Source organism: Cyclospora cayetanensis, unplaced genomic scaffold, assembly GCF_002999335.1.
Source record: "Cyclospora cayetanensis isolate NF1_C8 unplaced genomic scaffold, CcayRef3 CcayRef3_contig_17, whole genome shotgun sequence".
NCBI lineage: Eukaryota > Apicomplexa > Conoidasida > Eucoccidiorida > Eimeriidae > Cyclospora > Cyclospora cayetanensis.
In genome coordinates this window covers 197,590-222,945 of record NW_020312114.1, presented here as the reverse complement: position 1 = coordinate 222,945, position 25,356 = coordinate 197,590, and the positions used below count along the sequence as shown (strand labels likewise).

Here is a 25,356-nt window from a genome sequence, read left to right as displayed (position 1 = left end):
ATTCCATATCTCACCGATTTCTATTACCCCACTCTTGAAGGACCAGCACCGAGCCAATGGTTCCAGTACGCTCAGGTGAACACAAACCATAGTCCAAGTTATGCCTTTCCTTTTAGCGCTTTTTCCAAAACTTGTGTTGCTTACTGCCGCCTCATTAGGGTACCTAGACCCCAATTTGCCCTCTTATCCTTGCTGTGTCACAGCTGTGTACTGGCATCAGCGAGCACCTCACCTTATCTCCCATATACCCTTGCGTCCCAGCTTTCTTGCACCACCGTCCCTCTAAGCACTTTAACTGACACTGTGGAGGCTCCCCAACGACGCTCCGCGGACCGTCTGCTGTGGCTTGCAAGCGCACCCGATGGCGCACTTGTACAGGTAGAAGCAGCAACAACAGCAAAGGCAATAGCAGCCAAAGGACCAGGCGTCACGGCAGAGGCAGAAACTAATTTGAGCTCTTTTGCATGTCCGTTTGCAAGCTGAGATGAGGGGAGGGGGAATGAAGAAGCAGCAGAAACAGCAGCAGCAAGAGGTATAGCCGTAAATACCGCCCGTGGGGGCCCTCCCGGCATATATCTGCCCGCTTCTCAGTAACAACAGCAGCAGCAGTAGCTGCTTTCGTTGTGTCAATACACTGTTCTGGCCCCTGTTACACAGGTACAAGCAACCGCAGCACTACAAAAGGAAAAACCCGAAGCAGGAGAGCCTGTGGTAGAAGTGATTCCGATGCTTTCGCGCTGAATGACCGTCTCCACCCCAGGCGGCTCCAACGCAGCGCAGGAAAAGGCATCTGCACCAACGGCAACTGTAACAGAAGGAGGCTGCTCAGCTACCTCCCAGAGACAAGATGTCTTCTGTAGGAGCTATGCCTGACGCGCGTCTGAAGCCTATTCTGCCGTTCGAGCAGGTTGCGCAGCAACACCAGCAAGGCGATTTATGCAGCCGAATGCAGAGGCAAAACGATCCTTCATTTTGGTCTGCAGAGGTTCAAGAGCTACTCCCGGAACAACGACCCAAAGCACCACAGCAGCTGCACCATCACCATCAGGCAGAGACTCAAGCGGTGCGCTTGCCTATTCACCAGCAGCTTCAGGGGGCAGCGGATGCACAAGCGCAGAGTCAGACGTTCATGCCGCAAAAGCTTCACCTGATAGAACTTGCAGCTGTCGAGGCTTCCAAAGGCAGGGATGCCTTGCAGTCTGCCGCTGCACACACACCCCAAGAACCGTCAAGGGATCTCCAGAAGTGCATGAGCCTTGATGGGGGCATCCTGATCGCGGATTCTAGCCTCGAGCTGCAGCAGCAGAAGCATCAGTCTAGGCAGCGCCGAAGATTAAATCGCAGAGGATACCCTCCTCCCCTCTCCCCAGCCAAGAGGCAGCCGGACGATGGCTCGGGTAAGATCCGTGCAAAAGCGCCAGTCGCAGCAGCAGCAGCAGCAGCATCCAGCTGCTGCATAAAGCAGCAGAAAGTTCAGCACATGCCGTCTATATCGCCAAGTGCTGCCTCGCAGTTGCCGATCGCCGAGACTTCCAAGTCTGGTCCTTTCAGTGCTGCGGCTGCAGAGAAGCAAGGCAAACAACAACAGCAGCAGCTGTTGCTCAGGCAGCTGCCCGTGCGGCTTGCGCTCCTGCAGCAACAACAGCGGCAGCAGAAGCAACAGTCGCAGCAGCTGCACCCTCAGACGCCAGAGGCCACGCAGTTGCAAGAGCTGTTGCAGCTGCAGGCACGACGCCCCCAACAGATCAAATCCACACAGAACCAGCCGCTGCAGCAGCACCAGCAGACTCCTATACTCCCCTGCGGAAACCTCAAGAAGAGGCCTATAACCCGCTGGAAAAAGCCCTCTCCATTCGGTCTAAGGGTAGACTTCCCAGTGAATCCCCTGTTGCAGCCTCTGCTGCTAGACACGTGAGGCCGCTGTTCTTGCTGCTGCTGCTGACTGTTGCGTGTTTAAGCTGTCGCCTAGTTGCAGCCTCTCTACGCCCTGCTAGCTGCCCTAGCTGCTCTGCATGCGTAGGCTGCAGCACCCCTTCCGCTGTGTGTTCTGTCGGCTGCTCCTGCTCCTGGGGTTGGTTTTCAGAAATCCTTTCCTTGACTCCCGGCCCACTTATAAGGGCAGCACTCGGCTCTACGAAGTGCATGTACAGCGGAAAGGGGGGGACCTGCTGGGGGAGGATGAGCAGCAGCTGCAGCTCGAACAGGAGCAGCAGCAGCAGCGATTGCTGCACAAGCGCGAAAAGCAGCTGCCGAGTGGCACTCCCAACGGACTTCTTCCAGGGGTTTCCGGCTACGGCAGTGGCTGCAGCGATGCTCCCGAAGAGTTCGGCAGAGCTCTGCTGCAGCCGCAGCAAGCCTCTAGCTCCGGCAGTAGAGGTCTTCAGAGCTATGCGTGTTGCTGCTGGGTGAGCAACAGCCGTATGCAGCAGGGCCTTACCGGAGAAGGCAGCACTCTTGCGACAGCCGCAGCTGCACAGGATCTCCGACAGCAACAAGGGGAAGAGCTCCAGCAGGCAGCCTCCGCGCGCCTTCCCTGCCAGTGCCAACGGCGGCATCAGCAGCGCCAGCAAAAGCAACTTGACGTCTCTCTCAAACTCTTGCCAGCACCCGAGGCTCCTCTCGCCTCGGCCTGCTGCTGCTGCGCAAAGCCAAACGAAGAGGCCCTCTTGCAGCAGCAGCAGCTGGTGCTGCTGCAAGAGCCTTCCTGCCTGGAGCAGCTGCGTCTCATCTCCCACACAGACGCATTGCTGCAGCAGCAAGGAGAAACAACTGCTGCTGCAGCCGCTGCTGCGGCTGCAGCAGCGGCTGCAGCAGGGACTGTCCTCTCCCCAGTCGCCAGAACCGAATACGTGGAAACTCCTACCGGCACCTGGCGCAATATTCCTGCTCCGTTGTGTGGCTACAAAGGCAGCAGCAGTAGCAGCAGCAACCCTTCAGACAATACCCCGCTTACCAGCGCTTCTCTTCTAGAGATGCTGCAGCAGCTGCCAACCCCCACCCCCCCCCCAGGGCAGCAGCCTTCCAGCAGCAGCAACACCTACCGGTGCTGCTGTACCACCCAGGATCAGGCAGCAGCAGCCTACTGCACAGCCAACGACTCTTCCCCGAACGCGCTTCTGGAAGCGATCCCTCCTCGAGAGGCCCCACATGAACAGAGGCCTCACTCGCTGCAGCAGCATTTGGAACCACTGCAGCAGCATTTGGAACCACTGCAGCAGCATTTGGAACCGCTGCAGCAGCATTTGGAACCGCTGCAGCAGCATTTGGAACCGCTGCAGCAGCATTTGGAACCGCTGCAGCAGCATTTGGAACCGCTGCAGCAGCATTTGGAACCGCTGCAGCAGCATTCGGAACCGCTGCAGCAGCAGTACATGGGGGATGACGCCTCCCGAGTGGCAATAGAAGCGCAACGCCTCGAGCAAGGCCTCCCTTCTTCTCCCTGGCGACAGCAACAACGGCAAGGGCAGTCCCTCGAGGAACGGCACACGCTGTCGCTGCCTCCGGAGGCGTGGCAGCAAGCCAGAGATCTGCATGCGTATGCGGCTGTTTCCGCCTGTATAAGGCCCCCTGAAGAGGGAGCCATACCTGCAGCACGCAGCATCGAGAACCCTTCCACTTACTGCAGCCTTCCCTCCCGCTGGAGTCAAGGAGAGGACGCCAGCCGTCACAACGAAGGGCGCATGCGAAAGCCACAAAAGAGCCTCCGGCGGAGAAGGAGTGACAGCAGCAGCCGCAGCAGCAGCAGCAGCTGGTTTAGCCCTAACAGTACATTCACGGGCCCTCTAGAAGGGCGTGTCTTTCGACGTCATGTCGAGCCTCTTTTTCTTGCAGGGGATTCTAAGGCCTGCTGGAGACTTCCAGACAAGGCAGCCGCTGCGCAGCTCCTGTGCAGCGGCAGCAGCAGGAGCAGTTATGGCTGCAGCAGCAGCAGCAAAAGCAGCATTTGGCGCACAACCATATCCAGCGTAGGCGGAGGGGGAGAGGCATGCACCGAGGTCACCCCAACTCCCGTCGCAGACGCCTCCGTAGCATCGGCTGCTTCAACTGCAGTAGCAGCAGCAACTGCGGCAGCGGCAGCAGAAACTGCAGGAGCCACTCCTGACGTTGCTGCCGAGTCTGAAGCTCTTGGCAGCGCTGCACACGGACTGCCCAGCGTGTGGAGGTGGCCTGGAGCGCTTCTCTTAGGCGAGCTTTCCCAGCTGCCCTTCGTGGAAGCAGGAGGCAGCAGAGACAGAGGAGGCGGATCCTTAGAGGAAGCGGCTGCAGAGTGGCTCTCAGGAGACGCTGAGGAAGACTCTCAGACTGGCGGAAGTCTTGCATGCACGAAGGAGGACGCTAGGGAGGGAGCGCAGAAACGCGATCACTCGCCACGCCGACGCGAGAGCCCCCCCGACAATCCAGAAACAATGCAGAGGAGGCGTCTGCAGGAGCGACACCCCCGCAGAGTGCAGCAGCTTGCTTCTCCAAGTCGGCAGGAAGCGCAGCACTGGCCGCAGCAGGAACCGTGGGAAGCTTCTGAATTGGAAGACGCAGATGTCGCAGCACGTCAAGAGTTGAGCGGGCAACGACACGCTGCGGTGATGCAGAAAAAGAAAAAGAAAGCGCTTCCTCAAGACTGCAATGCGTGTGCAGCATGCCAGGCAGACCAGCAGCAGCAAGTGCAGCCAGTGCAGCCAGTGCAAGTTCAACAGGTGGTGCGCTCAACGAAAAATGCCGCGGATGCAAAGGAGCTTCCTCAGGAACAGGACCCCGAGCAGGAGAGCCTTGTGAACCATTCGAATACGCAGAAACGCGGTAGCGACAGCAGCGCGAGCTGCGTGGATATGCTTTGCAGGACCAAGTCTCTGGGAAGCAGCGGGCTGTCGCAGCCGCCGTTGCATGAGCCGCATCAGGAGGTGCTCTTGTCGCCTCAGATACCGCTTTGTGCAGCGGATCCACGCGTCGTGGGAGCCAGCGAGGAGGCCCTTGCGATCAGAAGCCGTGCTTCGTCTTCGACGCAGCTTCGCTCTAGCGGTGAGGTGGCAGCAACGGCAGCGAGAAGTGACGCGCTGCGTCGGAGGGAGCGCCTGAAGGCGGCAAGCCCTCATATGCAGCAAGTGAAGCCGCAGCCAGAGGAGGCGCAGTCTCGGAGCTACTCTGTGGTCAAGCTCCTGACTTGCAGAGGCAGTGTTGCTGCGTTGGCAGCCACAGCAGCAGTTTCAGCAGGAGACTTAGAGGGCCAAAAACAGTGTCAGGCTGCAGCCTTGGAACCGTCCTGTGGTGTGGCGAAGTCGCCCTCCGGTGCGGCTGCTTGCGTTGGCGGACTGCGATTTATGGTGCAGACACCGCGCGCAGCTCCTGCGACTTCAGGCAGCAGACGGTCAGCGTTGTTTGAGCCTGCCAGTGAAAGACTAGGAGGCCCTCGGCAGGGGGGAGGGGGGGGCCCCTCCTCGTCTCCTGAGGAGCCGCCTCTCCCGAAAAGTCGCAAGACGTTTCAGGCGTTCCAGCCATGCAGGAGGAAAAGCGACGTGCAGGCCCTCGGAAACATGCCAAAATGTTTGCGCGGCGGGAGCAGGGAGGCTGCTCGTGGGGAAAGCCGCTGTCGCAGCTCTGCGAGCAAGAAGGCAGGCTCCTCGACACAGCCGAAAAGGTTAGCCGTCGCTGCAGCAGGAGCAGCCAGAGGGGGTGCCGCAGCCGCGTCGGGAGCCCCTTCCCAGCAGCAGCGCGCTCCGAAGCCGCAGGTGCAGCAGCAGGTGCAGCAGCAGCAGGTACAGCAGCAGGTGCAGCAGCAGGTGCAGCAGATGCAAGTGCAGCAGCAGGTGCAGCAGGTGCAGGTGCAGCAGATGCAGGTGCAGCAGCAGGTGCAGCAGGTGCAGTCGCACCATGTGCACGAGCACTCCATACAAACCGAGGCTGCAAAGCGGGAAGCACTCGTAGCGGCGAGAAGAGGAAAGGCAGGAGGGAAGCTTCTCCCCCCCGTTGAAAAGCTCGAGCGATGGACTGCTCCAGGTCCACTGCCAGGTGAGGCTTCAATTGGCTCCCGAGATATCCAGTCTCTTCCAGCCTCTCGAAGAGATGATGCGCAGCTGACACCCAGATGCACCAACCCTCTCTCGGATGCCACTCTGGACGGCAAGCAGCACCAGCTGGACCTGCTGCCGCAACAGGAGCTGCTAAAGCAGCAGGGAAGCTTGCGCAGCAATTCGTGCTTCTTAGGCCTCTCAGACGCGGCTGTGCTTTTGTGGAGAGCCGCCGCGCTACGCGGAGAGGGCCTCCCCACAGCGACTCCGCTTCGGACGCTTGCTGGCGTGGATTTGGAGGCCACTTATACCGTTACAGCCAACGCAGTTAGCACCACGCATGCAGCAGCACAGGAGTTCCCTGCTGCGGCGTCGTCGGCGTCTGTGAATTCGGCTCCAGCGCTAGAGGATCCAGTGCCATGTGCTCCTGTGCGCTACGGGGCAGGGGCCTTAGGGAAGGGTTCGCTCGGCATTGTGCCTCCGCTCGTTTTACAGGATACCTTGTCGCCTTCTTCAAGGGATATCGGCACCCCTAGAGGTCGCCCCGCCCTTGCTAGAGAATATGTGGATTTTCTGAGTTCCACGAGCATTATCGAGACATCGCTGCTCTCGCCTCAGCCTTCCCCGTTGCCCTCTGTCGAAACCCAGACGACGTCAGGGGTCCAAAGACACCCCAGGGTTTCCCCTTAGGCGTTCGCTCTCCTCTGGCGGCATAGGAGGAGGATCCGTTTGGACGGTAAGAGTGTGTGAGTGCCTTCGAAGGCCACAAGATCCGGAAATATGAATTCTCCTCTACCCAAAGGGGCAGAGGTGGGTGGGATTGTTGTCGACGCGCTCCTTGGTCGCAGCTTTGAGAAGCCTTACGAACCAGAGGGAAGATAGCGCAAAACAGATCTAGCAGGCGCGCTTGCTGTTAGCTCGCTGGCTAGTAGGACACATAGGGGAAGCGATGAGGCGAGACATCCCGAAAAGGTGTCAGGTTCAAGGGCCTCTTAGGAGGAGGGTCCCCGTGAAGAGGGCTGTGCCCGTAGCACGGGCTCTGTCTCAAGGGGGGCCTCTGTTTTAGCGGGGGCCCCAGGGGGCCCCGGTGTGCCGACTGGCAGCTCTTAGGTCGGGTCTCAGAGGGGCGTAGTGGCTGTCAAGTTTTCTCTAGCCCGACGCACCTCCAGCAGCGCAAATAAAGAAGGGCAGTCTCGTAAGCCGCTGATGCCCTACAGGCAGCTCTGCAGCTTCTAAGTGACATCGTAGGCACCAAAAAGCTGCTACAGGGAACGCCGCAAGGCTGCGCCGAGGCCCCAACACAGATAACACCAACCCCACCCGTGGGACTCGGTTTGAACCGGGCGCAGCGCGTGACATGGACCCTTGCACGGGCTGCTGCGGCTGCGGCAGCAACAACTGCAACGGTCCCAGTCGAAGTGGCAGTTGTTGCTGCTGAAAGTATATCGTGGCAGTAGGAGGAGCATTGTGCCCAGCGGCAGCAGCGGCGCTGCACCAATCGCCATTGCCGCACACATCCAGATTTAGGCGGCTTAACTGAGGTGTCTGGACACATCTTGGGCTTGAAGCGCCCCTGTCCTCGGCCCTTGGTTCTCTTGCCGTGTCTACGTACAAGCAGAGAGAGCCCTTTTTCACCCCACAACGAAGCAGTGGCAAATGTGCCTGCACCAACTGTCCCCAGCAGAGACAGCCGGAGCTTCAGTTGCCTCTTTGCCACAAGTAAACTAAGGCCTGCATCTCGGGCCACCCCGATTGGAGCTTGTGGCTCTAGGGATCGACCAGCTAAGGCGTGAGAGCGACCCCGAAGAAAATAGGGAACAGTGTCTGTAGGCAAGTAGCAACGAGACCCTTTCGTTTTGCTGGGGAGCATCATGAAAAGCAAACTCGTCGGAGTAAAATCTTTCGCACTGCACACCTACTGTCTTGCGCGGCAGCGAATAGAGCGAGGAGGCGCCTCTGAACAGGAGGCCCTGGCCCCCGTCCTGAGGCACCTCTCTGCAAGGGCAGTAACTGCGCCCTTGCGGCGTCGGGTAGCGAAGGAGTTTCTCTCTTCATTAAGGCCTTCAAAGCCGCTCACGCGCTGTAGCCGTCTAAACAGAACCCCCGCCTGCTAGATTACAAGCACTCGCATACGCTTTAAGGCAGGAATGCCAGCCAGCAAGGCAGGTGCGCTGCTCGCAAAGTGTCTAAGCAATCAGCGCTGTGGCCGATTCATCCATATACAGCAGATACCCATTCGCGCAGAAAGCTAGCTGCTTTAAGATCACTGGATGCACGTCGGATAGATACGCAGACATCCTAGCTACCTTGATAGGGCCAGGGGGGCACTGGCTTAAGCGTGGACTCCACCGGGGCAGATTCGCGATGCGGCCAGAGAAGGCCGAATTCAAGGCTTCGCACGTGCTACACAGATGCTGAGTATCCACACGGTCGTCTGTGCAACGCTTCAGGATATGACGTAGAGCGGGGCGGAGAGTCCAAGCTTTTTCAAAATAGTTTTAATGGGCCTATGCAGAATTAAGGAATGCACATTCTCCCGAGGCCCCGCCTGGGGAGAGGCATATTCTCTCTCGCCAAGGAGGAAAGAGGTGTGGTACCTTCGGCTCAAATTAAAGAGGCATAGGGAGAAAGCGGGAGACCACGGACCCTCCGCCAGCGGGCGTCGCATGCGCAGTAGCAGCCTTCCACACATGCGTAGGCGCAGCGTTGATGTTGCAAATGCATCGCTGGCTGACACCTGAGATCATGTGTGTGAACAGGCCTGTGGATACATGTGTTTCTACCGTCGCGCTCTCTCTCTGGCTTTGCACCCTGCGCCTACACAGTATTCGTAGCGGAGTCTCCCCCGTCCGTGCATTAACCGCGTGGTTCTCACACAGGACAAGGGTCCTATCCAGCGCGTGAGTGAATCTATCGTCGCCTGGTTGTACAAAGTGCCGGCATGGAAACAAGCACCCCTAAAAAAGCCACCCACGCCGCACCACTATTTGACGGCGAGAGTTCTTTTCCCAGATGCCCCAATACTCGGAAACGGCGCGCTGCCCTGCCAGCAAGGTGTGAGACCTAATACGGAAAAAGACGGTAACTGAATGCCAGAGATTGCGTCGAGGACCTTTCGACCGCCTCTGGTTAGCCATTTTCTCCCGCCATGTTCGGCAGGGAAGGACGGGACTGTCTGTGCCTACTCCAACTGCACCTACTCTACTACATGGACAAGTAGGGGGTTGCAAATAAAGGAAGCATTATGCCTCTGGAAAGAGGGAAGCGAGCAGGCAGAGCTTGCCAAGAGAGCAGCGCGGGTCTAGTGGGAGTTGCCGGCTACAAAAACCAAAAGGCGACACAGAGACAAGGCTCGAGAAGAAGAGGCTATTATCAGCAAGGCAGGATTATGGACCTCTTAGGGGACGGGAAGAAGACTTGGAAAGGCCATGAAAGGCGTTATCAAGCAGCAATACGACAATGCGGCATGCCGACTCTGCTACTTCCCCTCGTTGGACCGTGGCGGTGACTTTGTGGTTGCCGCAGCTCGACCTATCTCGCGCTGCAGCAATTCCAGCTGCCCCTTAGGCGGCAGTCTCTGCAGGCGCACACGCGGAAGCACGCTTACGTACTGGCACATGTACACACACAGTGTCAAGAGGACGCGTCTAGCGCCAATGACACCCGTATGGACGGGGCCTCTGAAACCCCCTAGCGCCTCTGCTGTTGCTGTCAAAAGACGTTTCCTCTAGCTGCCAATATCTGTGCGCCTCCGGTCTGTCATTAAGTGTGTCTTCTCCTCGTTGCACGTAACCAAACTGCACCCCTCCTCTTGTGGCTCGCGCGTGAGCGCTCCGCCACGCATGGAACCGGGAAGTGCGCTGTGCAGTCATACCTGCCAAACACTCCACGCCAAATGCACGACAGCGAAGCCTACAGGACAACAAACAGCAGGCCGTAGCTCCCCTAAACTGGCGAGCACCCCAGTCCCTTGCAGCCGCCGCAGCGACAGCAGGCTGACGTAAAAGCCGCGCATCCTCGACAACATCAGCTCTTTCGCAGACTCCTCAAGGATGTCAACAGAGAGCCGCTCCAAAGCATATGCCAGCCCTTGGTAGCGGTGGCCTGGCTGACGGCTACACCCTCTTGCAGCTGTGGACGGGAGCGGCTTTCTCTCAGTTTCTTCGCGACAAGCTCGCGCCCTCGGCACCGCTAGCTGTCTGTGAGGCATCCTACCAGGCTGCAACAAATACGAAAACTTACCCTTGCGCTTCAGGTGTCGATGCTTCAAAACGGAGGGGCCTAAGGGGGTGTCTGCGGCCTTTCCGTTCAGTGCCTCCTGGAGCTGAGCGTCCGCATGGCATAGCAATGCCACCTGCGCACTCAGGGGCCCCTCGTCGCACGAGGACTTCTTCTCCGGATTGGCGCACGGCGAGTAGCTCTCAGAGTTTGCCAGCTGCACCAAGACGTCGATGAGGTGTCCATCCGCGTCTGCTCGGAGGGAGGGCGTGAACCCTAGGGAGAGGAGCGCTGCGCGGTGAATGCAGATACCATCCTACCGTAGAGGAATAGACACGCCTTCTCAAAGCGCGCGTCGCGAAAAAAGCGAAAAGGACTTGCTCAAGCACAAATTGACACGGCACGCTACGCTCAAGTGCTAAGAAACGCACACGGCGAGAAGGGTCAGCCGCACGGTGTTTGCCTTTTTTGTCGGCGAGGAGAGCAAGAAGAAGAAGAAAAGCAAGGGAGAGGAAACGACGACAGACGTGCTGGAGCCTCTATCCGTAGAGTTCAAAGCTTTACCGACACGCATTAGAAGGCGCACACCAGCACCCCTTACAAGCTGGACACGCTTACTCACCTTCCCCTACAGATTCCGCAAAGTTTGATGGATGCTCCTCCAGTTGCAACGCCCAAAAGGCTTCTGAAGCCGCAATAAAGAAACACACGCCTCGACACTGGTACTTTTTCGAAGGGAGGAGCCCCACTCTACACAACACGTACAAGGCATTAGCGCCCCTTTGGCAGTTCCAACAAAAGCAACGCAGTAACAGCAGGACTGGCGGGATACAACGTGATGAATGCCATTGACAAGCGACAAAAACGCACATAGAAACATACAAAGAAACACTTAGCCGCACAACACAAGTGTGGAAATTCTCTGAGAACCCTTTAATCGCTCAGAAAGCCTCTTTCCTTCGCCTCCGCCGCTGCCTCTCCCACGCTATGCATGAAACGCCTTTCCCGGCAAGAGACTCCCCCGCAGTTCTGCTGCCTTCCCTCTGCCTATTGCATACCAAAGATTCCGGCCTTACCTCTCGTGTAGGCCTTCATGCGGCTCAGCCGAGACGACTTCAAAGCCGGGAGCGCTGCGCAGGGCAGAAATCAACGGGGAACCTTGGGGAGAAGAAGGATAAGGGAAGAGACACCAACTGCACTCTGTAACGTCCCACTGATAATACCCCTCGTGCGTGTAGTCAGTCGCAGGGACTATTTTCCGCGCTAACCGCCAATGATCTCGTCGAGTGCCGGATACAGCAGCGCGCATCTATCGTCTCCAGGGAGTCTGTCCAAGGGAAGGAGCGACAGGCAGGGCTGCGAAGAAAGATGCGAAGATCACACCTGCCACCTAGCTTTTCTACGCTAGCTGCAAGAGGGGAGCACAGTCGGCTCCCTGGCTCCAGGAAAACGGGAAGGGAGCCAGCTGAAAGCTCGGCTCTAGCCAGGAGCCTTAAGCTTTGAATTTAGCTAGCGTGAGCATGCGCCTCCCGATCGACAGCGACAACGGCCCCAATGTATCGGGGTAGGCAGTGAGAACCGCACCGTCCGCAGGCAACTCTAGGAGGCTGCGCAGGCAAGGGTAAGCACCAAAAGCAGCAAAAGCGGCAACAACCCGGCAGCAGAAGCAACAGCAGTGTCACGACACTTCGAAACGGACCTCCCAGAAGGTTGGTTCATGGAATCGTGCAACGGCGAAACTCCACACAACATCGCAGAGCTCTGAAGGCAACAAACAGCAAGCCGACAAGCGGGGAGGCACAAAGGTCCAAGCGTACAGAGGGCCTGCATCAGAGGCGCCAAGAGGCAAGGTCACACACAAGTGGAAACACGGTTCTATGTAAAGCATCAACAATCATTTAGCTACCGCACCTGGCACAGAGAATTGCTGAAGCCTTTCCAAAACGGGGAACTGTAGACTTGCGAACAAATGCGCGCTTCCCCTCAGCAGTCCTACGCCGTCCACACGCAAACACACATACATGCATGCATACAGTCCCCGTGGGCGTTAGTGGAGGGAGTGCAGACAAGCCTACTACCAACAAGCCCCTATTTGCTGCTGCCTTGATACATGGCTCTGCTTGAGGATGGCGTCTCGCCGTCCCCAAGCACCTCTCTCCAAACTGCTGTAGGCCTCGCTCTCAAAAGTTTACCAAAGGCGTAGACGATTTGGGAAAGCTGAGTGGCATTAAAAGTATCTGCTGCTTCTGCCGCCACATGCAGCAGCCGTTGCTGAAGGAGGGGGGCCCCTCCCCGAGTCAGGGCGAGCGTGGAGGCCTGGAAGGCAGAGAAAACGCAATGGGAGGAGCTGTGAACTGCCGGTGCGCATCGAGGCGACCCCTTCAAAAGACGGCTTAAGACTCCGCCTTGCTGTGCGCTGCAGCCGGAGGATCGGAAGAAAGACCCTTCAACAAGCAAGGGCCCTTTTCTCCAGTACACAAGAAAGAGAGATTCCAGAAACTCCTGGATAAAAGAAGAAAGGGAAGGCGCGGCAGCAGCATAACGCCGACGTGAGCAATGCTTCCTTCGAAGCGGGCTCACACTACGCACGACTCGAAGGCGGCAGAAAAAGCAAAGAAAGAGACAGGCCGCCACAGAAGAAAAGAAGGACAGAACAAGCAGAAGGGCAGAGGGCGTCGAATGCGAGTGCCCGTGCATCCGGAGAGAGGGAGACAGTAGGAGAGACACCCACGACACGCAGAGCCCATGGCCTGTTTGGCATTAGCCCGCATAGCCGGCAGCCTGAGAGCGGAGAAGAGGCTTGTTGTTGACGAATTTACTAGAGCTCCTCAAAGACTAGCAAGAGGAGTCTGCGCGTGCGTGCTGCTAACTCCGACGCCTTCCGTGTGGCGAGAGCTGTAGTGTGTCGCTACACGGAGGACGCTCAGGATTGAGGCTCTTCAGGCTTGCGGGTAGAGGCTCAAAGAGAGGAGGGGTGCTAGCAGGAAAACTCCCGGCGACTGACGAGGGCTGCGAGGTCTTCTGGCTGAAATCCAACGAGACGCCGTGCAATGTGCTCTGCGACAACACACAGGAAGGCGGCATATGCTCCAGCCGAACACGAAAGAAGTAGCCAGCACTAAGGTGCGCAGGAAATGCCTCAAGAGGGGAAGATGAGCGCCACGCCTCTGACATGGACGCCTCTAATATGCCCGCTGAAGCGAGCGCTGCTGCATGCAGCAGCAGTCCGCTACAGTCGAGTGTGCGGCGGGCTTGCTTTAGGCGCTTGGAAGACGGGCAGGCAACACAGCGGCTGCCTGTATGCGTAGATAGGCCTATTGATGCAGCCTAGCGGGTACTCTTCGCTTCTACTCTCGAGAGGCTTTCTTACATAGCGACGGCTGCAGAGGAATTACGATCGGTTCGGTTCCTCTAAGTTGTCTAAACCCACTAAGCAACGAGAGTCCTAATGTAGGCTGGCGCTTACGTTGCATCTTCCCCTCGAGGAAGAAGAGTGTGTGCCTTTTTTCGGAGCGGCCTAGCATAGCTGCCAAAGCCAACAAAGAGTTGCACAAGCCTGCACAGCAGCACTCAAACCCGAACGGCCCCGCTGTCTGGCAGGCAGGAAGGGTATCCGGGGAGTAGCGGAACGGCGGAAGCTGAAGTGTATATATATCACCCTGTCGCTGGCTCTAGGAGGGTGCTGCGCAATTGCATCCTTGCACTTGGGGGGTTCCTCGAAAGTGCCGATCTGTGTGGTTGGCGCATGTGCCCGCGAGCGCTTCGCCTTTCCGCCTACCCTAATCGGACGCGAATATCCATCGCTCTGCTCATTACGACGCACCTTCTGCCAAAGTGCGTGCCCGCTGCTCCCCTTACAACCCACTACAGACCCACCCCCTTTTCTTCCTCCTGTGTTTCTGGAAACGCCGCAACGGCCGCGATGCCCCCTGACAGTCCCATAATAGCTCCTGAGTTGCCCCTTTGACACCTCTTCCCTCTGCTCACCCTGATTACTCATAGCGTGAAACGTCTCCCGCGAGCGGTCGTGCAGAGCCTCTAGCAGCCTAACGGGGGCTGTCCACGTCTCTGAGACTCCAGTAGCGGATATCGACCTCCCTGAAGGAGGCCACGCTTTCCTCCTGCCGGGATGATGCATGCATCGGTTGACGGCCCACAGCAGCGTTGCCGTCTGCCGCGCGTCAAGTGTCTTTGCAGCTGCCAGCAGCACGCCTGATCACCGCCCCAAAAGCAGCAGCCAGTAGAGCAGCACCGGGAGGGCCCCTATGAACCTTTGCATGCTGCGGTCGCCTTTCTGCTGCCTCCACCCTGCCCCTCCTTCTCCCGATCCCGCTACACGCTCTCCCTCGTGCCCCCTGCCGCTAAGCGCAAGGCTATGACTGTGCCCTCTGCCGACACGCTTCAGAACCAATAAATCGAAGAACGGCAGCTCGCGCATTCCTCCTCGGCCCCCAGCCCGCGCCGTGCTAGCCTCATACCCCACATACAGGCCAAAAAGTGGACTACCGAAAAGGCAAGGCAGCAGCAGCCAGGAGAGCAGCATTTGACAGATCGCGCTGCATCAGAAAGGGTGTACAGCAGCGGCAGCCGCAGCCCCCAAGGGCATTAGAAGACGCCTCACCTTCTGCGTGCCGCATCAAAGGATCCAACGCAGCCTGCAAACACGCAAAGCGCAGCAACGCAAAACAAAAACTCCTAAGGCCCCCGCCTCCCCGCTCCAGACGCCACCCCTTCCCCCCAGCCACATTTGCCGGAGAGAGAGCACACACGGGCAACCCGCGACAGCGGGAAGCCACGCGGCGCTGCTGCAGAGACGCCGGTCTATGCGAGCCAGTGCAGGACGAAAAGACAGGCAAGCCATTGGAAAGTTTCCTGCCTCCAGACTCAGATCCTACTCCAGAGGTTGCGCCTGCCCAGATGCAACGGAGGAGGCCTGAAAAAAGGAAACAAGAGTCACCCGCAGTGTTGCACACGTAGTCTTCCGGAAAGCTTTTCCCCCTGCCTGCACTCTCCAAGCCAATGCGCTGAATGACAAGCACATCCCTGTGCTGCTCCCTCAAAGGGCCTCACCGCTCAGGCTAAGAAGCTCCCGAAGCTTCTCCGGGTGACTCTCCAGCAGCTTCAGCAGCTGCTCGAGAACAAGTGCTGCGAGGTTGTTCCCGGGGCCTCCCACCTTTGCAGCAGCAAAAGCAACGAGGGAGAGCTCTTCTGAGGCAAACGAGAAGCGCACGCATCGATCTACCGCGAGCTGCGGCGTTGCATGCGTGAATTTGGAAGTTCGCATCTAAGGCGCCTCGAGAGCCTCGGGAAAAAGAAAAAGGGGAGCAGCGCGGCGGGAGAAGGCACGGGGAAAAGCCGTTTTGACACAGCCGAAGTGCGCACGGCGACACAAGAAACACGCAAAGGACAAGCAACACAACACGGCAGTCAGTTCGCACTGAGGCAGAGGAGCTGCCAGGGCAGCAAAAGGAGAGCAACAAAGAATCCGAGCAAGATTGGACCCACTCGCCGAAAGCGCAGGAAGCCGCTGCAGGATGTGCGGCACCAGGGCTGCACAGAAAAAGCAAGCATCGCAGAGAGGCAGACAGATTATCTTGCTTCGACTCTGCATGCGGCGCTAAACAGTCCCGGAAGAGATCCTCTGAAAACACATGCCCTCTTGAGGCTTTCTAGAGATCAGGGAAACGGCCTGCGAGGGCAGCGCCTCCCCGGAAGAGCACGCCTCGGCAGACCTTGTAGCAAGACTCTTTGGCTTGCTGGCATCTTCGCTGCAACTTCGCAAGCGCTTGCCAACACAGATGAAGGCAGCTGACACAGCCGTGTCGCCTGCCGCAGCTGCAGCTGCTGTTGGTCTCCCCGAGATCGGAGGAAAGAGGGGTCAACGCGCTCCTCCTGCTGACTGGTCTGCGACGCCGCCTTTTCCTGCCAACTTTTCGCTACCCCTTTACCCTCTGGTAGCTGCTGCTGCTGCTGTAGAGGCCTCTCGAAGCCGTCAGCGGCCGCTATCCAGTCTGCCAGCTGCACGCACATTTGCGGTTTTGCTGCTCTCCGATGTACATACAGCTGGAGGAGCTGGATCGACCCATAGAGCCGCAACTGCGGCAGCTGCAGGAGCAGCGAGGGCGCGGCTGCATGCAGCAGCAGCCTGCTGCAGAGAAAGAGCTGCTCCAGCTGTAGCAGACACTGCAACAAGAGGGGCGCTGGGATCGCATCGATGCGCAAGAGCAACCACTTCTGCAGTGCCGTTGAGTCCGCCTCAGTCAGAGAGTCGGGCATCCTTCTCTGGCTGCTTCTGCTGCTGCTGTCGCTGCGGGAGCCTAGGTGCTCGTGCTGCAGAAACTTCTGCAGCTGCTGCAGGAGAAACAGGTAGCGTTCAGGTCGCATGGTGCCTTGATGCAGCCGAAAAGACTCAAGACAGTCCGATACAGTCAGCAGCAGCTCCTCCGTCTCCCCCTCCGCTGCGGCTGCCTGTCGCAAGGGCTGCTTTGTCAGCACGCGGCTCTCAGGAGTGGTGTACAGCCACTGGTGCTGCTGCTCTTCCTCAGGCCCCAGTGACGAGCTCGCAGGCGCTGCATCCCCTCCTTCTGCCTCCTCTGCTTCTTCTGAAATCAAAGACGATGCTTCGGATCGGCGTCCCCCACCGTCGCCATGGCGTGCAGCCGCACCGTCAGCAAAGGGCAAGAATGCATCGTTCCCACTGGGTGCCCCCTTCCGGCTGCCTGCAGCAGCTGCAGGGGAGCAGGCGTGAGCATGTGACACAGCACTCAAAAGCCTACAAAAAAATATAGAGAAGATCCCCCCCGGAGCGCTAGCGGAGCGGGAAGTGCAGCAGGGGACTGTATGCAAGGAATGCGAGGAGGCCCTCAACCGAGGGCGCAGGAGTTTCCTGCACGCCCACGGACTCCTGAGACCTCTCATGCCTGCTCTGCTGAGTTTTTTTAAACAGAAAAATCAAAAACAATGTGGAAGTGCACTCAAACAGGGGGCCCCAGGCCCCTGATGGGTGGGAGGCGGGGGGCGGGAGGGGGCCCTTCGCGGGTCGAATGGTAGTTGCCGTCAAGGTCTTTTCGTTCGGCCACACCTAAAAGGTCATGAGCGCTATTTTTCTATTTGAATTTTTAATGCGATGTCTTGAAAAACCTCTTTGGTCCCTTCCGTGTGTGTCGCTTTGGTCAACCAATCGCCCATGTGAACTTCATGAACTGGCACACGTGCACGCACGCCTAAAAGATCTTGGCTGTCTGCGTCTTCCTCCCACTACTGCATTGTAAATGACATTCTAGTAGACAGGGGGCAGGAAGAAAGAACAATAGCGGCAGCAGCAGCTTTGGCAGTGGGTGGCTGTCAGGTTTAAAACAGCCGCCGCGGGCTTCTACAGCCATACTTTGATTTTCGCAACACCGAAGAGTAACTAGAGACACATAGGGAGGGACTTGTCGGCAGTTGCTGCGCTTCAGACACTGTTTTAAAAAAGGCAGAAGCAGTGGTGGCTTTGTCGGATGGCCACCTGTGGGCGCCACAAAACTTTTTTGAAAGTGTCCTCCTTCGCGGGAGGCTATGATTAAGGCACGTCACGCAAAAACCGCGGGGGATATGAACGCAAGGGTCCATGCCCCGCTGAATGGTGAGGACCTCTGAAATACAATCGCAGGCGCTGTCCTCCTTCGCGGGGACGGGGTCGGGCCGTGCTGTCGCGCGTACGGAAAAAGCAATTAACTGCGTTGATAGGCAGCATTCATATAGAGGGATTCGTACTGAAGGTATACTGGTAATGACGGTGCTGACGCTTTATGTGTAGGTAGGACTGCAGCAAGTCCAGCCACGACAGCGCGGCGTTCAGCAGCGGCGGTCGATGTGTTAATTGTGGTGGGGAAGAACGTTTGCTGCGTGTGGCCGCGCTACGTATGGCAAGACGAATTTCCGGTGTCTGAACAGCTGTCCTTGCATCCGCGTAATGAACTCCCAAGCAAAAGAAGCCGGGCAGTACGGTTGCTCAGGAGGGTCTGCTTCTGCCAACGGTTCTCTGTCGAGTCCTGCCTTGCCAGTGTGCGCATCATGGATATTTTCGGTTTCTGCTGGTGGCGTGGTTAGAGATGCTGCTGCGCTCTGGGCAGACACCCAAAACTGGGGAAGGCCTGAAAGGTCTAGCATCATCAAGGAGTGCTGCAGTAGCTCCTGCAACGTCTCCCCATCTTGGTGCAGCTGCTCGCAGGTTAACCCTGCCCTCTTCACTTCCTGCAGCAGTGAACTGTCGCTTGAACTGCAGTCGGCGAGCTCCTTCTGAAGGAGATCGAGAAGCAGTCGCCTAGGCCGAAAGCCGTGTTGCGTAGCAACCCGCCTGCCAATAAGATCCCACCTGTCTGCGACAATTGTCGGTATCTTTTGGGTAGGATCGCCTCCTGGGTAGATAAAAGCTTTGTAGAGGAACTGCAGGAAGGGACAGCCGTCCTTCTTGGTGTGTGTGCATCCTAGATGCTTGCGCACGTACGCATGGCATGCCCCTACGCGCTGGGCGAAGCCACAGTGCTCAGGGCTCAATTCTGCCAGTTGTTGCCACAAGGGATGTCTCTCAAATGCGCAGCTGCCGTCGGGCAGCTTCTCCAGTAGGGGGAAAGGACTGCCGCTGCTGCTTTCCCCGTCGCTGCAGTTCTGCCACGCCGCAGCTCGGCAGTCAAAGACGAGCTGGTGCAGCGTTGAAAAGGCCTTCTCGTGGAGGGGGTAGAGTACGGAGGGCTCAAATCCGGGAGACTGCAGCAAATCTCTGCGAACTTGGCACTTGCCAGACACATACAAATCCTCGAGTCCTCCGCTGTCGCCGCTTCTGCCGCTGGCGAAGTCTGTGAATCCAAGACACGGTTCCGGTCGGGACCTTTGCTTGATGGTGTCGATGCTGAAGAGAAAACCCTTGTTCTCATAAAAAGACATGCCTTTCTCAACGCCCATGGTGTAGCGCATTTTCTCATGGTTGTAAATGTCGGTAACCGAGTCAAGAATCCAACTCGCGCGAAACCCGTGCAGCCAACAAATCCCCAAAAACATATCGAGCAGGACCTGTCCCCGCACTTCAGTCTCCTTCCCCTCTTCTTCGTTCCCCAAGAAGCTTACTCCGCACCGATGAGGCGGCCCCGTCTCAAACTCCATTCCAATTAAGCGCCGAGTTGGCATCCTGCTGCCCACGGCGCTGCTGCTGCCGATGACAGCGTCCGCGGGCCTTCGCTCGTATACTGGTTCGCAGAGAAAAGAGGAAAACCAGCCAACGAGGTGTTTGCTCAATGGGAATACGCCCTCGGAGGAGCACCGCACACGGAGGTCAAAGAACCCTCCATTTCTTGCGGGCACATCTCGCACAGTAAAATCCTCCTGACGAAACAAGGGGCTGCCAAGCCATAGGGCCCTGGCTTGTGCCGCGATACTTGCTGCCCTCTCGTCGTGGATCGGCTCCGCCGTCTCGGAATCCGAGGCTCCAGCTAGCGCCTTAAGGTCCTTAAAGTCGTAAACTGGCTGTACTGGCTTGAGCAGCAAGCCGGAAGGCAGCTGCTGCGCAGCAGCTGCCACTGCGGCCTCCTGCTCCACGGCGTACGCAGCCACGGGCCCCTGCCACAGTGGATCTTTGGGGGGGTTCTTGAGCTCTAGAAAGGCGGTGCCACTGCCATGCTGGTGGTAGTGATGAGCATGCGTCGAAGGGATAAGCCGACGGCGTGCTGCCCCAGCGTCCTGCTTTCCCAGATCAGCAGCGGGAGCTGCTGCTGCCGCTGCTGCTGCTGCCTCCAGCGCGGCTACGTCCTCAGGGGTGTGGCGCTCAAAGACGGCTCCAAGGGCGGTGACCAGTCCCATGGCTTCGGGTAGGCATCCGAGTTGCAGAGAACTCCAATACGTTTTGGTCGGAACCAAATCGAGAAAAAGAGTCGCAAAGCGCAGCACCTCCGACCGCAGCACTCCAGGATACCTGCCCATCATGTTGAAGGGAAGGCCCTTGTAATTTTTGGAGGTGACCATCTGCATCCCCCCATCGTACCACACCCTCTGGTGAGGATGCTCTCCACGCGCTGCAGCAGGACCTCCCAACAGTCGCCGCAGCAGCAGCCAAATTCCAGGCCGCCGCAGCAGATGCACCATCCGGGGGGCTTGCGCCCCTACGCGAGGCACAAGAGCTTCTAGCTGCAGCCGGAGGAGATCTATGAGACGCTGCGTGTTCACGTTCCACGGCAACTGGTGCAGCTCCTTGCTGCACATCAGCAGAGAGCCCCCCGGCGTGCAGCTGGGAACTCCGTCTCCGAGAGAACGCAGAGCTTCAAAGTCTTGTGGCCTCAATCCTAGCCGCAGCGAGCAATTGTGCGCCGTGGGAAGAGACGGACCTTCCACAAGGACTGCCTTCTGCAAGCCTGCGCGCACCGCCTCGAGGGCCTCCGTGTAGAGTGTCGCGTCCACAGGGGCCCCCCGCCACGGCAGCGCGCTCAGCGGATCGAACGGCAGCAGGTCGCCTACTGTCGCCTCGTCTCTTGGGGCTTTGTGGGGACCAACGAGGCCCTCTTCGGAAGGCGCTCCGTCTGCGGCTTCTCCCCAGAGTGGAGGATTCGGATTCACGGCAGCGACGGGCGTCGAGAACGGGAATTGCACGTAGCGGGACGGAGTTACTCTAAAGCCAAGGAGGGTGGTGAGGCTTTGAGTCGACAGTTCAGGCACGTCCTCCAGAAACGGCACGTTGGGGTGTACGTACACCTGGCGCCTGAACCCCAATGCGAGGCACAGCCCCAAGACCCCCTGAATATACGAAGCCTGGTGCACCTCGCCCGTTCGAAAGCCGCTCAGGCCAATCTTGCAGACAAGCTCGCTTTCTTCCGCTCTGCTGGTGGCCGTTGCACCTGCATGCAATGCGGGAGAGGCCTCCGTGGATGCCACGCCCGTAGGCTGAGACGGCAGCAGCTGGAAGTCTAGGGAAGCCTCTACTGCACGCTGTCCAGGGGGTGGCTGCCCGCTGCAGAGCAACGCCGAGCGGCTTTCGCCACCACTGTTGCTGCTGTGTAGGCGACAGGCGAAGTAAACCTCGACAGCGCCACCGAGGACATACCCGGGGATCTCTGTTAGGACGAATCTCGGGGTGCTAGGGGCTTCCGCTGACGATGTTACGGCCGGCTCCGCTGCCGTCGAGACCACCACTTGCTCGTGTCTCAGCTCCTTGCGATGCTGTTGAAGCTTCTGCGCCTGCTGAAGCAACCCAGCGTAGACCTTTTTCGCGGCACGGTAGGCGTCCAGGGGAAACGAAGATTCTCCGTGGCCTCTCGCTATGTTGTACAACAGCTGCAGTTCGGGGAACCGCAGCGACGGAATCCTCGCGTCGGCTGCTGCGTTCTCGTTGGACGCGCTGCAGCCATGAGCCCCCATCAGCAGGAAGACAAGGAGGGCGTGCAGCAGCAATGGCGGCTGCAGTGCAGGCACCCTTCGCGGTGCACACGCTGGCGAGGCCCGCGTGTCCATATTTGAGCCTGTTCGGGGTGCTGTGGAAGGATTTTTATGATGGTCCTGCTGCCGCGTGTGCCGGGGATGCGGGCGTTGCGGCCAGCCATCGATACACCTGAGGAGCAGCTCCCGCGGCGCAGAAGCACCGCAGTTTCTGCACGGCGGGGTGGATGGGTTATAGCAAAGGCAGGAACGCGAAGGCAGGAACGGGAAGTGTGGAATCCAGTGGATTGGGGCGGGTGTAGGTCGAGCCCTTTTGCAGCCTGGCGATGGCCTTGTTCGGAATGCGGTGCTGCTGCAGAAGTGTGGCGGCGCAGCAACAGCGGATTCCAAACAGGAGCAGCGAAAGCGGGGACAGATCTATGAAGGCCTTGAAAAACTGTGTTTATCACGGCTGCCGTAGATGGGTGCTGTGTGTAAAAAGGCAACAGTCGGCGGTGGTCGTGCTGCAGGCGGCCTCGAGGCTGCAGCACCCGCGACCACCAGATCTGGATGTGCCGTTGACGCTGTGGTTCCTGAAACAGCCTTTATCCTATAAAAATATATAGCATACATATATATGTTTCTATATTTGCTGGTAGGCACTCTCGTAGAAGGAGGGACAGTCAGTCATTGCGCTGCCGCCGCTCGAACACTCAATGCCCAGAGAACGGACTGCAGCTGCAGCGTTCGGCCAGCCGGTGGGGCTGCACCAGCAGTAGCAGCATGATGATGAGCAGGCGCTCTGTGTTGTATCTCTGCTGCTGCTGCTGCATGCGCATGCTTTTTAATCCAAGAATCCTGACGGAAATAGGTTGCATAGCGGAAAAGGCCGATTTTTCTGCTGTCAGGAGGCCTCGTGCGTTTAGTTTGCTCATCAGTTTCCTGCCGAGCAGCGGCCGCTCCAGCGCTGCTGGCACTTGTATCCAACCCCCCAAGGACGGGGGGCTGCGTGTCTAGGTGTTCGCGATCCTCCAAACAGCGGCGGCTTTGGCTGCGGCTTCGGCAGGCATGTTTTCATATGATCGGCATGCGGCTGCTGCGTGCACGGTAGCGCTTCCTTGAGGCCTTGCCTGCACGCCTTACGCATCCCTGGCGAGTTTCCAGCTCCACAGGTACTTCTGCGGCAGAATACGCTCAGGGGAGGAGCCAACGCGAAGCCTTTTCCTCTAGCAGAGACAGCGGCCGCCCTTTTGCTCGCGGATACAGCTCTTTGCGGGGCCGGAAGGCGTAGCAGCGTCTCGGAGAAGAGCGTGAGCACCCACCGGGGTTGCATCGGGAGCGCAGGAAGATGACTTCAGCAGCAACGCCTCTGGTTGTTGACCTAGGCTGCCACTCCCTGAAGGCTGGTGCCGCTGGCGAGGCCCTTCCTCGGGTTGTCACGCGATCCGTAGTAGGCGTTGCTGCGGTGAATGAGAGCAGCTTGTGCAGCTCCTCCTCCTCCGCTGCTAGTGCTGCTTCCCCATCCTCCTCTGGACAGCCACCAGCGGCAGCAGCAGCAGCGGCAGCGGCATCCGCAGCCGGCGAGCCGTTGATCCTGCAGCAGCTACTCAATCCTCTGGAAAAGACGGATCATGTGGAGGTGCTCCCCGTCCTGGACTATAAAGCCACGCGGCTGAACTCCCCGGGGACCTACGTCCCGCATAGTGCTGTAAGGCTCGCTTGTTGGGGGTGTTTGCTGCAACAACACGGGCTGTTGCATGCACTTGCGGGGAGGCGGCTGTTGCCCCCCTGCGCTTCTTGCGTGTATCAGGGTTGCAACTGGGGAGCCCCCAATGCAGGCTGCTCGAATGCCGTTCTTTTTGTTGCTCCCTTCCCTGAACTCCCCATTCTGCGTGCATGCACACATGCATTGCACATACGGAAGCATGAAGTGTCGTTCGCCGCTTGTTGCCTTGCGCACCGCTTTACAGCGTCCTGTAGAGGGCTGCCCCTCCTGCATCCTGCGTGCAAGCCCCTTTTCGCCTCTCTGCTGCATGAAAAAAGCACTGGATTCCTAGAGTGGGGTGGGGTGTTCTTCGTTTAGGGCATTGAACGGCTGCTGGAGGAAGTCGTAGGACCTCGCTGTCTAGACGCCTTAGGCTCGGAGCGGGGCTTCCTATTTGCGGAGCCGAACATTACAAATCACCAAGTTAGAGAAACTTTCGCGGAGATCGCGTTTGAGCTGCTGCAAGTGAGCTTTTAGCGGTGTCGTTTTGCTGCTTCCTCGTGCGCCTGTGGAGTAAGCATCCCGCTGGAGTTGCTGCACGCGAGTGAGTGGGGGCTTAGATTTATGGGGGTTCCAAGCAGAGGGGCATTTGTGCGGCGGTTTTCAGGCTCCCGAGGTGCTGCTCGTTCGGAAGGCAGCTCTAGCTGCCTTTGGCTGTGCGCGCACCTCCGCAGTCGTGTGCGACATGGGTCATAGCAACACCAGCGTTGCTGCTGTGCAGGAGGGCTTCGTGCTGCAGCGGTTGCAGCAGGAGATACCGCTTGGATGCATGCAGCTGCTATCCCTCACACGCCATCTGCTGCAGCAGCATCACATTCCCATTACGCCTGGCTACGCCGTTGTGCAGCCTCAGCAGTCCCCTGCGGCTGCAGGTGCGGGAGCTGAGGCTGCCGCGATCGGCATCTACTCGCAGCAGCCTCAGCAGCAGGAAAGGCAAGTTGCCTCCTGTCCACACGTGACCAAGAGCTTTCAGTCCTTTGGCGAGCAGCATGTGCTGGAAGTGCTGCTGCAGCTGTTGGGCAGGTGCAGCAGCGCTTCTTACAGTGCGGGGGCAGCAGCAGAGGCTTTGAAGAGGGCAGAAGCCACAGCAGCAGCCGAGGGGCCTTATATCCTCCCCGACGGAACCCCCTTACCGCCTGCAGTCACTGCAGCCATAGAAACGGCTATCCCCGATGCGCTTTTCTGCCCATCCCTTAGGCAGAAACACTGCGCGCTGCTGCTGCCGGAGGCCTTCTCGCCCTCCGCTGTGGCTGCCTGTGTCACGACGGGTGCCCAGCAGCAGCAGCAGCACTTGGAGTCTGCAGCCTCCGTCGGCGTGCTGGAGTGTATCCGCAACTGCGTTGAGGCGTGCCAGATTTCCGCAAGAAGGGATGTTCTTGGGGCTTTAGTGGTGGCTGGAGGGGGTTCCCAGTTCCCTGGACTTGTGAAGAAGCTCAAGGCTGAAGTAGGTCGACACGCGCAGAGCTGCTGTTTGTAGCGATGTAGCGGCATTCGCAGCGCCTCTTTTGCGGATCAGGGAGTGTGAGACTGTTGCGCTGTGTGTGCCTCTTTAGGTCGCACAAATGGGGGCAAGCACCAACGGCGGACGGACGCAAAGCAGCAGCAGCAGCAACGCGAACGGCACCTTGCGGCTAGTGTGCAGTAGGGGGGCCGTAGAACGCCACATGGCTAGCTGGATAGGGGGTTCTATCGTGGGGTGTCTGGGAACTTTCTCGCAGCTAGCGATCACAAGAAGCGACTATCAGGAGTTCGGGCCGAGGGGCTGCGTGGATCGCAAGTGCCCTTGAACTGTATGCGTTTTCGAAGTCTTTTTTGTAGATGCCGATGAGGGGAGTAGAGGGGGGGATGCGTGAGGGAGGGGGGGGATGCGTGAGGGAGGGGGAGGCCTTAGAATAAGAGCGCGGAGCTGCTCGAGGGTCGGGAGGGAGGAAGGGAGGCCTTAAAATAAGTGCGCTGGTTGATGACTATAGTGAGGAGGGGAAGCGCAAAGGGGTA

The 25,356-nt window shown here is 58.5% G+C and overlaps 6 protein-coding genes across 6 annotated transcripts; 3 read left to right on the top strand and 3 right to left on the bottom strand.

Moving 5' to 3' along the window:
- Positions 1-3,371: 3,371 nt before the first annotated feature.
- Positions 3,372-6,881, top strand: LOC34624223 (treacle protein). The gene is made up of 7 exons (XM_026337205.1): positions 3,372-3,404; positions 3,592-3,751; positions 3,970-5,045; positions 5,235-5,684; positions 5,789-5,833; positions 6,159-6,659; positions 6,810-6,881. Exons 1-7 carry the CDS (start codon positions 3,372-3,374, stop codon positions 6,879-6,881), a joined length of 2,337 nt encoding a protein of 778 aa, XP_026192990.1.
- Positions 6,882-10,845: 3,964 nt separating this feature from the next.
- LOC34624222 lies at positions 10,846-15,501 on the bottom strand. The gene is made up of 9 exons (XM_026337204.1): positions 15,288-15,501; positions 14,312-14,429; positions 14,094-14,196; positions 13,684-13,810; positions 13,222-13,274; positions 12,410-12,533; positions 12,129-12,209; positions 11,917-11,978; positions 10,846-10,902 (listed from the first exon to the last, which is right to left on the bottom strand). The coding sequence occupies exons 1-9, from the start codon at positions 15,499-15,501 to the stop codon at positions 10,846-10,848; spliced, it is 939 nt and encodes a 312-aa protein (XP_026192989.1).
- A 514-nt stretch (positions 15,502-16,015) lies between these two features.
- LOC113147261 lies at positions 16,016-17,159 on the top strand. The gene is made up of 3 exons (XM_026337202.1): positions 16,016-16,100; positions 16,646-16,961; positions 17,024-17,159. The coding sequence occupies exons 1-3, from the start codon at positions 16,016-16,018 to the stop codon at positions 17,157-17,159; spliced, it is 537 nt and encodes a 178-aa protein (XP_026192987.1).
- Positions 17,160-17,191: 32 nt separating this feature from the next.
- Positions 17,192-19,358, bottom strand: LOC34624639. The gene is made up of 3 exons (XM_026337201.1): positions 18,301-19,358; positions 18,120-18,240; positions 17,192-17,323 (listed from the first exon to the last, which is right to left on the bottom strand). Exons 1-3 carry the CDS (start codon positions 19,356-19,358, stop codon positions 17,192-17,194), a joined length of 1,311 nt encoding a protein of 436 aa, XP_026192986.1.
- A 5-nt stretch (positions 19,359-19,363) lies between these two features.
- LOC34624644 (Holliday junction resolvase MOC1, chloroplastic) lies at positions 19,364-21,692 on the bottom strand. Its single transcript, XM_026337200.1, has 8 exons — positions 21,654-21,692; positions 21,345-21,579; positions 20,901-20,993; positions 20,573-20,744; positions 20,276-20,482; positions 19,756-20,163; positions 19,537-19,684; positions 19,364-19,441 (listed from the first exon to the last, which is right to left on the bottom strand). Exons 1-8 carry the CDS (start codon positions 21,690-21,692, stop codon positions 19,364-19,366), a joined length of 1,380 nt encoding a protein of 459 aa, XP_026192985.1.
- A 1,252-nt stretch (positions 21,693-22,944) lies between these two features.
- LOC34624645 (actin-related protein 4) lies at positions 22,945-25,148 on the top strand. Its single transcript, XM_026337199.1, has 7 exons — positions 22,945-23,437; positions 23,726-23,826; positions 23,969-24,204; positions 24,295-24,361; positions 24,461-24,558; positions 24,730-24,805; positions 24,915-25,148. The coding sequence occupies exons 1-7, from the start codon at positions 22,945-22,947 to the stop codon at positions 25,146-25,148; spliced, it is 1,305 nt and encodes a 434-aa protein (XP_026192984.1).
- Positions 25,149-25,356: the final 208 nt, after the last annotated feature.